Source organism: Leptosomus discolor, chromosome 2 (genome assembly GCF_034619465.1).
Source record: "Leptosomus discolor isolate bLepDis1 chromosome 2, bLepDis1.hap2, whole genome shotgun sequence".
Taxonomy (NCBI): Eukaryota; Metazoa; Chordata; class Aves; order Leptosomiformes; family Leptosomidae; genus Leptosomus; species Leptosomus discolor.
This window is the reverse complement of record NC_141392.1, coordinates 103,130,679-103,143,987: the sequence shown is the minus strand read 5'-3', so window position 1 is coordinate 103,143,987 and position 13,309 is coordinate 103,130,679. Positions and strand designations below refer to the sequence as shown.

At 34.4% G+C, this 13,309-nt stretch overlaps 1 protein-coding gene across 1 annotated transcript in view; it reads right to left on the bottom strand.

The window, feature by feature from the left end:
- Positions 1-13,309, bottom strand: part of CSMD1 (CUB and Sushi multiple domains 1) — a 1,224,748-nt gene that overhangs the window by 306,623 nt on the left and 904,816 nt on the right. The window contains exon 17 of the mRNA XM_086461528.1: positions 7,426-7,613. Coding sequence (XP_086317654.1) covers positions 7,426-7,613 — 188 coding nt within the window. The remainder of the gene's footprint in view (positions 1-7,425; positions 7,614-13,309) is intronic.

The following is a 13,309-nucleotide window of genomic DNA, read 5'->3' as shown; positions in this document are numbered from 1 at the left end:
AAGAATGCTCATTGCACAAAATGGATGATGAAGGGGTAAGAGAAACAGAATACAAAACATGGTTGTGTGCCATAACCACTGTGTTACCCATTCATGTTGGCTATGAAGCAGTTGCTGTGTTATTCAATGAATCTCAAAAATGTTTTGAACAACGGAAGTATTTTAGCTGGAAGCTAGAGTGCTGTTCTTTGCCATCAGTATAGAATCATCCAGAACATCAATAATGTAGATGACAAAAGCAATTTTTTGGACAGTAAGAGAATATTGCTTAATAAAAAAACTTGATCATACATCAAACCCTAACAATTAAGGGAGAATAGTGTAAATTACCTTTGCTTTGAAAATTGAGTATTTCTTGAAAGAAATAGAAGAGGTGCTTGCTTGTCAGAATGTGGTTCCCCAAGAATTAGAACTAGAGGCCAGACAAATTAGGAGGGCCCATTCTCTGGCACCAGTTTCAAAGCATGACTCAGCTAACATCCAGACAGATAAAATCTTGCCCGCCTTAAACAAGGCTATTTTCTTTTAAGAACAGTCTCTTTTAAGAACTGCTGAAGTTATTCCTAGAACTATGTCCAGGTAATGTATGGAAACATGCTAGTTGGCATGGATCAAAATCATACAAAGGATTGTGCTTAAACTATATGAATGACTGTAAGACTGAAGCCAAGACTCGTAAATTTCAAACTTACTGGATCAGATACAGTTAAAGTGGTCAGAAACGCTTCCCTTCTTTAATTTTACCAGGCTAAATTAACTTCAAAGAACTGCAATCCTGCTTACACATTTAGTCTCGGTGTTTGTCCAGCAGCTCTTAAGAGTGTAGTGGTGAGTGACTGCGTTTGAATTGTTTGCTGTCACGATACTGACACTAAAACAAAATATTGTTACATCACTAAAACCTGTGATACAGTCAACAGATTTAAAAAAAAACATGTTAGAGAAGAGTAATAGCAAAGTTATAAAGGAGTGGAGGAATCAGAGGTGCTTGAAAATGGGAAGAGAGAAGTGGGAGAGTGAAGGCAGTGGAAGAGGGGTTAGAGGTTGAAAGGGAAGAGGGAGATCATGCTATTATTATTACAAGAGCTTTTTCATTCTTCCTCCACATAAAAGTTGAAAAATATCTTTCTCTAAAGAATATCTGGAGGGTACTTCCAAGTGACAGAGCATAATGTAGTCAAATTTAGGAAAGCACTTGGGTGCGTATTATTTTTGTCAATGAGCTACGGAAGTCATTTAGAATGGCAAAACTAACATGTCACCTCTGCCCTGCCCACTGCTGACAGGGAGGACAGGCACTTTAGCAGAGTTCTAGGCTGAACGCCAGGACTAGCTGCAATTCTTAGCTACTAGGTACATGAACCTGTTATCACACCTTCCCTCCTGCCTGCCAAGTCATCCCTTTTCTAAACAAGTACACACCTTTCAACAACTCCATTTGTGTTACGTTTTGCATGTTAACAACCTCCTACTTTTTTTTAAACTGAGTCCCAAACTGGTCATCAAATGATATGAAATAATTATTTTACAAATCCTAGATAAATTAGTCCTTTAAAAAAATATTGTCTTTTCTGTTTTGTTGGTTTTTTTTTATGATGATTAACTACAACAGCCAGAAGATTCGACTTTTTGCGTTGCTACTACATTTTTCTCTGGATTACTTCAGTTCTGTGTAAAACCAATATCCTTTTCTATTAAATTTCTATTTTGTATTTGTGTATGTCATTTCTTCTTCCCCATTTATGCCTAGCATTTTTCTTTATAGAACTCAGTATTTTTTTTTTTTTTTAATTTCAGACCATTTCACGTTCATCTAGCTTGTTTAGAATTCTAACCCTCTCCACCATAGTTCTTGCTATCATTGTAGTTTGGAATCATCCTCAGAATTTGTTAGTGCTCTTCTTATATTATCATCAAAATTGTTAAAAAAAATCAGATAGTTTTGTATCTAGGCCAGATCACAGTGGTATCCCTATAAATTTGAGTTAGATGGTGAACTACTGTCACAGTTTGAGGCTGGGCCGGCCACTAACAAATGACAGACACTCTCTATCAACCCTTATCCCCCCTAATTGCCGGCTGCTCTTTGCGTAAAAGTTTTCAAAATTGTTCACAGCATCACAGAATCACATAATGGTTCAGGCTGGAAGGAACCTCTGTAGGTCATCTCATCGAAACCCCCTGCTCAAGCAGGGTCACCTAGAGATGATGCAGTTTTAGTTCTCCAAGGATAGAGATTCCACAGCCTCTCTGGGCAACTTTTTCCAGTGCTTACTGAAGTGCTTGTTACACCTGTAATGATTTAATTTAGACTACATTTCTATATTTTCTCTGGAAGATCTCTAAAAGCCTCATAAATATCAACACAAAGCTGTTTCCTTCCCTTTCCATTCGGAAACCCACACAACCAGTTAACCTGTCAAGAAAGAAATCAGGTTGGTTTAACATAATCTGTTCTTATTAAATACAAAGTCTTTGTTCCTTATCACCTTTATTTATCAGCTCGAAACTAGTATCTTTAAAGAGTGAAGATAAAAGTAATGTCCTTGATCCCTCTGGTCCTCAACTTTTTTTTTTATTTCTTTTTTGTTTCCTCCACTCCTTTCTTTGAAAGGTATGTGACTTTCTGAAATTGTTTGAAACTTCCCTACAGTTTTGAATTTTCAGTCATAATTTTCAGTGGAGTGAAAACTGCTTCTGCTTTGCCTTTTAAGTATAGCACAGGGAATTTCAACAGTCCCTGATGAATAAAATATATTTAATTATCTCAATATTGTGCAGTACCTTCTTTCCATACCCTGTTTTCCTACCTTGTAAATGTTCCCTTAGTTGTACTAAGCATATGGTCAAAATTAAGCTTTTCTGCAAATGTTGCAAAACAAGAACAGAATGCTTAGTCTTCCCTGTGACAGCTGAAGTTTGCTCAAATTTTTTAAGAATTAATGATTTTTTTTCTTATTTTGAATATATTTATAGATACTTTTTTACTGTCTTTCTGTCTCTTCTTCCTGTAATTCATATGTATTTTAGATTTTTCTGATTTTTTCCTAAGAGATCTGTGTTATTCTTTGATGGCCACCTGTAGCAATGTTTTAATATATCCAACATTTACATGATTAACTTTTGGGTTACATATTATTAACATGAATTTTTAAATAGCTATAGAAATGGATAGTGTTTTTTCTTTCTCAAAAAAAAATAATTTTCTGTTGGACTTTAATATAATCTCTTTTATACATGACTTTCAGTATTCGTTCGTAAGGGCATTCACCTACCAATTTCTCAAATTTGGTGAAGTTCAGATTTATGAAAACCATTGACTTCATCCCAATTGTGTTGCCTCATTCTTTCATTTCTTAAGAATCATAAACTTTATTATTTCATAGGCACTTTCACAGAAACTGCCTTTCTTATTCAGGCTTTCTGTTGGTACTTGTTATTAGTCAGAGTAGAATTGACTGCTGAAACAAAAAGTTCTTCACCAGTATTCCAAAAGCTTTTTCCATTGACTGTGTCCTGCCACTGAAAATTTTACGAATCACTTCTTCATATCCAGATTATTCACAAGAATTATTTTTTCTTCCAATGAAAATGTGCAAGGAAGTATTTTATTTCTATGTTATTATTGCTAAAACTGATTGTGGGCTGTCTGAATTATCTCAACACTTTGTCAAATCCATGAATATTGCATATTTGTGGGTCTAAAAAGTTCTTTTCCAAAACTAAATCTAATTTTATACACTGTGAATAAAGGATTACTTATATCATTTTTATTACCAATAACATTTCATTTAAGGAACATCACAACACTATTTTTACTAGATTTTAATAATGACTTAAAAGAAAGTTTTCACAAAGATGTGTAATCCTGGACTTTAAACAATTTTCCCTAACTATGTAAAAGAATTGTAAAGTTTATCAAGTACATACTGATGTACACGGTAATATGGGATGATTACTATCACAGAATCACAGAATCACAGAATCACAGAATCATAGAATGGTAGGGGTTGGAAGGGACCTCAAAAGATCATCTAGTCCAAGCCCTTTGCCAGAGCAGGACCATCTAGAGTAGATCACACAGAAACGCGTCCAGGCGGGTTTTGAATGTCTCCAGAGAAGGAGACTCCACAACATCTCTGGGCAGCCTGTTCCAGTGCTCTGTCACCCTCAAATCTGTCTCAATGTATAACTAAAATACGATCTCTGTTCCAGTTTTCTAATAAATTTTAGTACAGAAGGGAATGTTAATCTATAAATAAACACAGAGTTTTAAATAACATCTGGATTTAAGAAAAAATTTCTCAATTTTCTTTGAAAATGGTCGTGTTTCTTGTTTAAGGAAAGGTAAATTGCAAAAATACCTTAATAAAAGGTGGCTTTATGTTAATGGAATCTGAGGATAAAATTATTTCTATCTGTTTTCATTTAAGAAAAAGACTAAGATTGCATAATCTACTTCAAAGAATGAGGGGCTGTAAAATAAAACCCAAAACACAACTAGGGAAGTTGATAGATGGATGTGGAGGATAGATGATAGGGAGATGTGAGGCATGAGGCACAGTGGTAAAAAAAATATAGATTAATTATTCTTGATAAAATTGAATATTTTATTAGTAATTTAAAGAATATTATAGGCACTTTTTTTTTTTTTTTCTTTTTTTTGCTTAGATACATAAGAGTTAACCTATGCTGCCTTGCATTACCTATGTTAAAAGGGTCATCAAAAAGCTGAATTACAGACATTCGAGGCAGGGAATTAATAAATTACTTTCACATCTGAAGTACCTTTAAGGGGTCACATTTTTATTAAAGCAGTATTACAAGCATATTTTAGCTTAATGGAATATTACTGACATCTCAGTAGCAACTCAGTATAGCTTATACTGAGCTTTTTATTTTAAGCAAGATTAAGATCCTTCTGCTTCACAGTTCAGTGATTTAATTTATTGTCAAAGTTATTTGGAAGATTTTTAGGACACTTCCAAATAAGGTCATTATTTGAATTTCCAAATATTCAGAAACTTTTCTTAAAACTTACAATTGACTGCCTTTTCTTCTACAAGTGTAAGAAATGTCAAACAAATGGAAGTTCTGTTGTGGTATTTTTAAGATAAGCAACTTCTATAGTTAAGTCTGCAAGGGCAATCAAAATATAATTTTGGTGTCCCCTGTTCAGCACCTCCATTGGGTCTTTCCACCTGGTTTGAAAATACTGACTTCATCTGCTTTGTACTTCGATGTTACTGGTTATTGTAACTACCTTCCCGCTGGCATGTGCACACTTGTCAATACAGAGGTAAGGCTCAAGGAAGGACCTCTGCCTGAAACCCACTACAGAAATGCTTCAGGAGCTTCCAGTGCTGACTGGCACAAGAGAGTCACTGCAACAAATTCCAGCTGCATTAGAACACAATGCAACATGGGGACAATTTTTATTCTGTGAGAAACCTAATGTGAGAAGAAACCAATATGAACAGTGAGGTTATGACTGACTTAAGGAGCCTTGTGGAGCAAATGCACTGACATAGGTATGAAATGTTTAGCAAGCTTTCTCTGTACAACTTACACTGAGAATATGGACATACCCATTCCAGTCAGTGAGAGGTAAAAAGTCTCTGTTTATATTGCATTTTTTTTCTACAGGAAAGATTCAATTTCAGTTTGAGATGCTTCCACTGATATGTCTATAGGCTTGTTTGCTCATAGTCAAAAGAGGTCTGATCAACCAAGTCAGGGCAAACTAAGGAACAATTTACTAAAGAAATTTACAAGGAGAAAAATTTTATTGTCATAGAATCATAGATGGATGTTAAGCTTTTTGTTAATATGTATTGAAATTCAATTGTCAGATAGCTATATAATGGGAAATATAATTCACAAAAAAAAATAAACAATCTAACACCTTAAACTGAGAACTTTAAATTATTTCCTTTTTTAAACATTTCCTTGCACAATCTTACTCATTTCTAAGCAAAAAAATAATTCCAGCCACCCTTTTAAATGTTACTTCTACTGAAAGAGAAAGGTGCTTTATTCAGGGAGTCAATCTCAGCAGAAAGACCCTGTGATACAAAATTTTTAGCTTTTGTTATGAGTTTAAACATTGGAAATATATTAACTTTTTCTATAAAAGGCTTTTTTTAATATGCTATGCATGGGAAGTATACATAGAAAATGAAGATCATTTACTAGCCTTCTGTCATCTTGTTAAAGATCTAATCGAATTTCAAGGTTTAAAGTGCACTAATCAAATCTAATTCTGACATTTTATCATGCTACCTGGAGAATTAGCTCTAAAAACTAGTGTCATGTGTGTGAGAGATCAAATTTTGCAACAAAGATAAAAAGCAAATATACAAATATTGTTCTAAATAATTTCATAATTAGACCTTCCTTTTTAAGCATGTGTAGGGCAGATATTTTATTACTTAAATTTTAACAGAAAAAAAAAGACATCTACCTGACAGGGGGCTTAAAATAAAACACAAAATTATAAACATTTAAGGATTGTCTTACAAAACATAACAACATTTAGATCCAACACAGTCAGGGAAAATCAGCATCTGCAGTTAACTCATGCAGAAACCTGCCTACTGTTCCTTGTCTTTAGATGATTTAGCAGCCTTGCAGTTTATCATACTATTATCTGTTCAGCCATTACCACTGTGTCTGAGCTAAAGCTAAAAGAAGCCACGCAGAATTTCCAAGTTTTCATGTAGCTATGAAATGTAAGTTTGAGCACTCATTCCAGATTCAGTATGACAGAAAACCAGGTTAGATTCCAGATAAGAACAATTGATAAAAGCCAGGTTATTTGTTTAGCACAACCGCACTGAACACATAAGCTCTCTTTATTCAGTACTTAAGTGAATGGCTACACTGTAATATAAAGATCAGTGTGATTTCAGACTGTTTAATATGTCATTTTCTGTATCTAATTTAAAAGAAAATGCTATTATAATGATTCTGTAGTTCACAGGGAGATATTATTACACATTTATTTGCATTTTGGAATCATCATGGATAAGGCCCAATTCTCCTCGGTACTGCAAAAGTTTATTAAAATCAGAGAAAGAAAAAAGAGAGAAAGAGAAAGTGAGAGACAAGGGGGGGGACCAAGCAAACAAACAAAAGACAATATATCTTTATGCATAAGGGCAAGTTTCTAAAATTGCTTTCCATTCGGTTAAACACCTGGTTCCTTAAGTAGTCTGAATAACATACATGAACTCATGAAGAAAAAAATCTAAAATGAATTAATAGTTTCAGAATTATCTGTCAGTACAATGCAGAGTAAACATAATTTGTTCTTATACAAATACAGTTATTGAAGTCTATTTTTTCGCACTTGTTTGCTCATTTTCAAATTGAATATTATTTTCAAAAATAAATAAAAATCTGTCAGAGAAATATCAGACTTACTCTCATAGTGAATTAGGAAACCAACGCTGGAACGACTGTTGTCCGTAGTGAACAGCAGATACATGTAATTTCCAGTACTGATAAGGAATTGGGGTGCTTGTGTTCCATGGTATTCTCCAATTAATGGTGATGAGTTAGCTGGCCCATCTCTGACTTCCAAAGTATCATAATTAACTTCAGTCTGAAATCTGAAAAGGACTATGCAAGTCAGCTGGTAGGAAGAGGAATTGTGTTATTTTCTTTAACTGTTAGAAATGTAACCTGAATGTAACTGATCAAGAATATCATACATATAAAAATTCACATATCTACAGATCCATCAGTGTATTACTGAGGATAACAACTAAGGAAGGTTTTACGCATCCTTTTCATTGCTTTGTTTTGTCTGGTATCATATAAAATTCATAAGGGATGTAATATACTTCAGATCAAACATATGACTGGGCTTCAGAAAGATATTTAGTGGGGAATCTGGGTACAAAAATGCAAAATGTCTCAAAGAAAACTGCATTATGAAGACGCAAGAAATTTCTTGCCCTCAGGCTAAATAATAGTTGGACATCCTAGGAACATCTTCAATAATATTTCATTACTTCATCTCACTAATGTCATTATTTGATATTTACTATTTGGAAAAAAGCTGTTATACATATTCAACTGTTTATTTTTTTATCCAAAGATTTTTTTTTTCTAACATAGTTTGCTACTTGACTTTTAAATAACTATTTTTGTCCTATGAAGTAAAGCAGTACAAAACCACTAAACATACATCAAGCCCTCATTTTGAAATTTGTTACGGTTATAATAAGCAGAATTCCTTAGTTTATCTCAATGTGTCAAAAAAACAGATAATATAGACAAGAATGGAAAAAAGAGGAGACTAATAAGATAGTTGATCAGAACAAATAACTTTAAAATCAACAGCAAAATCAATGTCTGTGTCAATCAGTAAACCACATCTAATTTCTCCAGTTCATAAAGGATGTCTAATTGTGCAGTCATTCACTACTAGTTGTTCTTAAATCAAACAGTTGGGTTGGAGGTTTGTTTTGCAATCTACACTGTTACTGAAATGATAAATCAAGATAGTTTATTATGGAAGTTCTGCATCCTTACTGAAAGTACATAAGTAAGAGTTACTTTTTTGTATATTTTTTTATTTTGTTGAAAGTTTACTAGCATACTTATATTAGTAAAAGCTAGGACATTTTCCAAATGTTCACAAAGAATTTTAAAAAGACTTCAATAATGCTATGTTATACTATTCTTAAAATATAGTTAGGTAGGTTTCAGATAAGAAGCTTTGTTTCATATACTATCCAGCAAGTTTTTGTCAATATTCAAAGTACCAAAAATTTTCCTGTCAGCAGTTATCCTTCCAGCCCATTTCCTTATGGCACAAATCAATTAGATTTTACTTTTTGTTATCCTTCCAGGCATTAGTCATGATCTGAAATGCAAAATGTTTCAATGTAAAATGTTCATAGGGTTACTCAGTCATTTGCTGCTATTCCTGGAAAGTTTCTGAATACACTGGTAAGGCAATCTAGCAACATTAAAGCTTCATTAGCTCAAGAGTGAGATAATTTACATTATGAATAACACATTCATGCAAAGTTTCATTCTGGCAGCTGTATCTGTGAGGGCAAGTCATATAGCAAAGTGTAAAAGGGTTCTATTTTCCCCAAACCAGATAAAAAACTTGACAAAATATTGTACTTGTCAAATAATCGACAAAATCAATTAATTAACATTTTTATTTAATTGATAGTGATTTTGCTCACTAATTTGTAATTTGCTAATGTTATATTAGACAGCAGTGTTAGTTTCTTGCAAGTAATAAAAAGGTTTTCCATCCAATTTTTTATCTGGGTAGCAAAGTCTTCATGTTAACAAAAGAAAATAACATTAACGAAAATGGAGATTTTTATACTATCGTTAACTTCTCAAAGTATAACACTTTTAATGAAATTTATAATGTGATGTAGTAAAGCTATGCAATTTTCCTAACCTGCCAGGAAAGCTCCATAAACTGCCAAAGAAAGCAAGGAAATGTTTCTTCTCCATCTACCAAAAAATGTGTGCTTAATGGTAATATTGTTCTGCAATTGAAACATTTAGAGAATAGGGACAGAAGCCTTCTTTTAACAAGGCCAGTGTAAGGCTGGAGTAGATTAATTGACTGTCTCCTGTACTTTAAAAATTATATGTTATGAGAATTCTCAATTTTATACCAGGGTAAACTCGAAGTTCTTGTTCAATTTTGTTGCAGTACAATTTGTACACAAAGCTCTGGAATTCTGTTAATGGAATACATGTGTGCATCTGTTAAAAATTCAGTAAATTTAGTTCTTAAACTGGATCATATGTCACAGGAGCCTATGTTTCCCATTAATTTCCTCAGAAATATAGTGGTCATACTGTTAAAGTCATAGTCGGTCATCCAAACATCTGCAACTTCAGGCAACATATTTCCTTTTATAAAATTAAAATGCTTCATCTTACAATTAACATGGCTGTTTGCTTTCACTGGATTTGGAAGACATCCCTGAACCTCAGGCTTCTGATGCTTAACTAAAAAAAAAAAAAAAAAGAAGCTGGCAAATATAAGCTTATAATTAATGTATTAAATCTTGAATGAGAAAAAAAAAATAACAAATTAACAACTTAAAATTATGGAACTTCCTGATGAATGCAATGAAAGCAAACAACTTTTTGTTGTAAGAAGTAACACGATTTTTCGTAATTTTATGTAAACTGTTTAAACAGTTCCCATTCTTCTCTGGTATTGGTCATTCTTTCCTTTGTCCCCAGTGTTAACACATTTATAATAAGAAAACAAAACAGGACTGGAAAAAGGATATGGTAAACTAAATATATAACCTATTTTAATCTCTTCCTCTACGTTACTTTTCATACCTCTAATCATGTTCACGAATATCTTCTGTGCATGTTAGTTTTCATTCATGTTTCTTGACAAAGTGTTACAGAACTTTAGCAGCTCAGTGACCAACGTAAGTTCGAAACACACTATTTTATATATCAAGGTGGAATTCGTTTTCTCAAATGATTCACTCCACACTTATTTAATCCACCTGCAATTTTGTTTCCTAGTCTTGTAAGAATCTTCAGCAATTCTTCAGTCATCTCTTTTTTTCATATCCTGAATAACTTAGAATTAGTCTAATTTTCTTCTTTTTAAGATCATTTCTGAACATGCTAAACAGTTTTGAACACAACACAGATCTCTGTAGAACACCCAAAATTCCACTGAGAGACTTTTATCATATGTTAATTAAGTTTTTAATCATGCAATGTCCTTCCTTATATTAAAATGATGCTTAGTTTTTTAATAGCCCTTTGCAGGGTGAGGTGCAAAATACAAAACTTGCATTTTGAAAACACAGGTAAACTATATCTAACATATTTCTATGTTTTCTGACACTATCAAAGAATTCTAGGTTTCTGAGATAGGATTTATTTTACAAAAGCCATATCAACACTCCCCCAGTATATCATATTTATCCACGCTTCCACTAGAGCTACACTTTGTTATAGTTTTCATAGCGGGCATCCAGTATGCAGCTCCTTAGATCTCCATGAAAGATTTAAAAGATCTGATTCCTGAAGTGCACAGGTAACACCACAGTTTTAAAAGAACAGTCACAGTTATTCACAACTTCTAATTTTTCAGCCATCTCATCTTTGTATTCATTCAGGACCCCTGGGTGAATGCTGTCTGGTTCTGGTGACTTTCTGTTCACCTTGTCTGTATATGTCACCACCCCTATCAACGGCATTTCAGTCTGAGACAGATATTCCAGAGTTCTCCAAAATGAAGAATGTTGTAATGTTAAGTTTACATGGGTGCAAGAGGAAAACAAAGAAATCAATGGCAGTGATACATGCAGAAACTCACTAAGCACATTAAAAAAAAAAACACCTTTCAGTTCATGAATGTCCTGTTGCAAACTGGAGAAGTACTTAGAGGAAATAGATACACTTGTCTGGTCCTCGCACTCTTCCCTAGGATTCTGCATTTTTTTTTACCTGTGAGGAACACAGTATCGAGCAAGATGGATCTTTGATTTGACCCAGTAACAGTCACTTTTACATTCTTCTACACTTCTCTCCATTAATTTTGATCCCTTTTGTTTTGGCTCTTATAAATAGAAGGCTGAATGATACTGAAAAATTTTGCTTATCACTGTTGACTCCACGTGAAGGTGAAACTAGACACGGATCACTGCTTCCCCCTTGGGTAACAGAGGAATACAGGAAGGCCAGTACGATAAAAGCCTCTGCAGCCTAGCTGTAGGTGCTCTCTTTCATATTGTCCTTTGCATCTTTTTGTCAAATAGAGTATTTAGTGTGATATTAGTATCTAGATCAAACACCTAAATAAATGGATATTTTTTACTTATTTTAGAAAGATTCTTGAAGGGTGAAGATTTTAAAATTTCATTTCTTTTTTTTAAGCACTTTCTTTCTTTGACAAAAAATTCCCAATTTTGTTAGATACTTGTATGGCTAGACCAAAGTACTAATTGAGGTCACAATAATTACAAAAGGATTTAACAAGCTGCAGTTCACATTCCTTCTGCCTAAATGCATTTTCACTACCTTCTGAGTCCACATAAGAAGTAGACTAGGTTGAAAATTATTTTCCTTGACAAATAGATTATTATTCTAGAAGAAACATGCACACTACACAGGGACATAATCACAATGCATTCCAGTAGTTCTCATTCAGTTCCACACTGAGATAACATTTTTGCAAATTAATTGGGATGATAATTTCAGTTAGATAATATTTTAAAACAAAGTTTAAAACTCTGCCTTTAACAATATTCTGATGTCTGGACATGTTGGGTTTTTTCCTTGTTTTGATCTCTGTGTTAGCACTCATGGTAAAACCTTCAGCTTTCATATAAAATCCTGATATCCACTGTGTTAGCATACAGTATGCTAACATACACTGAAGTAGAATCATAGAGTATCTCCAGTTGGAAGGGTTGAGTCCAAATCCCTGCTCCTTGCAGGACTGTCTAAAACTAGACCATATGACTCAGAGCATCGTCCAGACACCTCTTGAACTCTGACAGTCTTGGTGCTGTGACAACTTCCCTGGGGAGCCTGTTCCAGTGAGTGACCACCCTCTCAGTGAAGAACGTTCTCCTAATGTCCAGTCTGAACTTTCCCTGACGCAGCTTCATTCTATTTCCACGTGTCCTGTTGCTGGTCACCAGAGAGAGATCAGCACCTCTCCCTTTACTGCCTCCTTTGAGGAAGTTGTAGACTGTGATGAGGTCACCCCTCAGCCTTCTCTTCTCCAAGCTGCACAAATCAAATGACCTCAGCCGGTCCTCATAAGTCTTGCCCTCAAGACCTTTGACCATCTTGCTCACCCTCCTCTAGACACACTCTAATAGTTTGATGTCCTTATATTGAGGCATCCAAAACTGCACACAGTACTCGAGGTGGGTTTGCACCAGCGCAGTGTCGAGTAGGAAAATCACCTCGTGTGACTGGCTAGCTATGCTGCACACCAGGACACAGTTGGGCCTTTTGGCTGCCAGGGCACACTGTTGACTCATATTCAACTTGCCATCAACTTAAACCCCCAGATCTCTTTCCATGAGTCTGCTTTCCAGCCTCTCATCCCCCAATTTGAACATATAACCAGGATTACCCCATCCCAGGTGGAGAATCTGGCACTTGCTCTTATTACATTTCATACATTTCGTGATTGTCCAGCTCTATGGTCTACCCAGATCTCTCTGTAAGGCTTCTCTAGCCTCAAGGGAGTCCACAGCTCCTCCTAGTTTAGTATCATCAGCAAACTTACTTAATGTACATTCGATTCATGAGTCCAGATCATTTA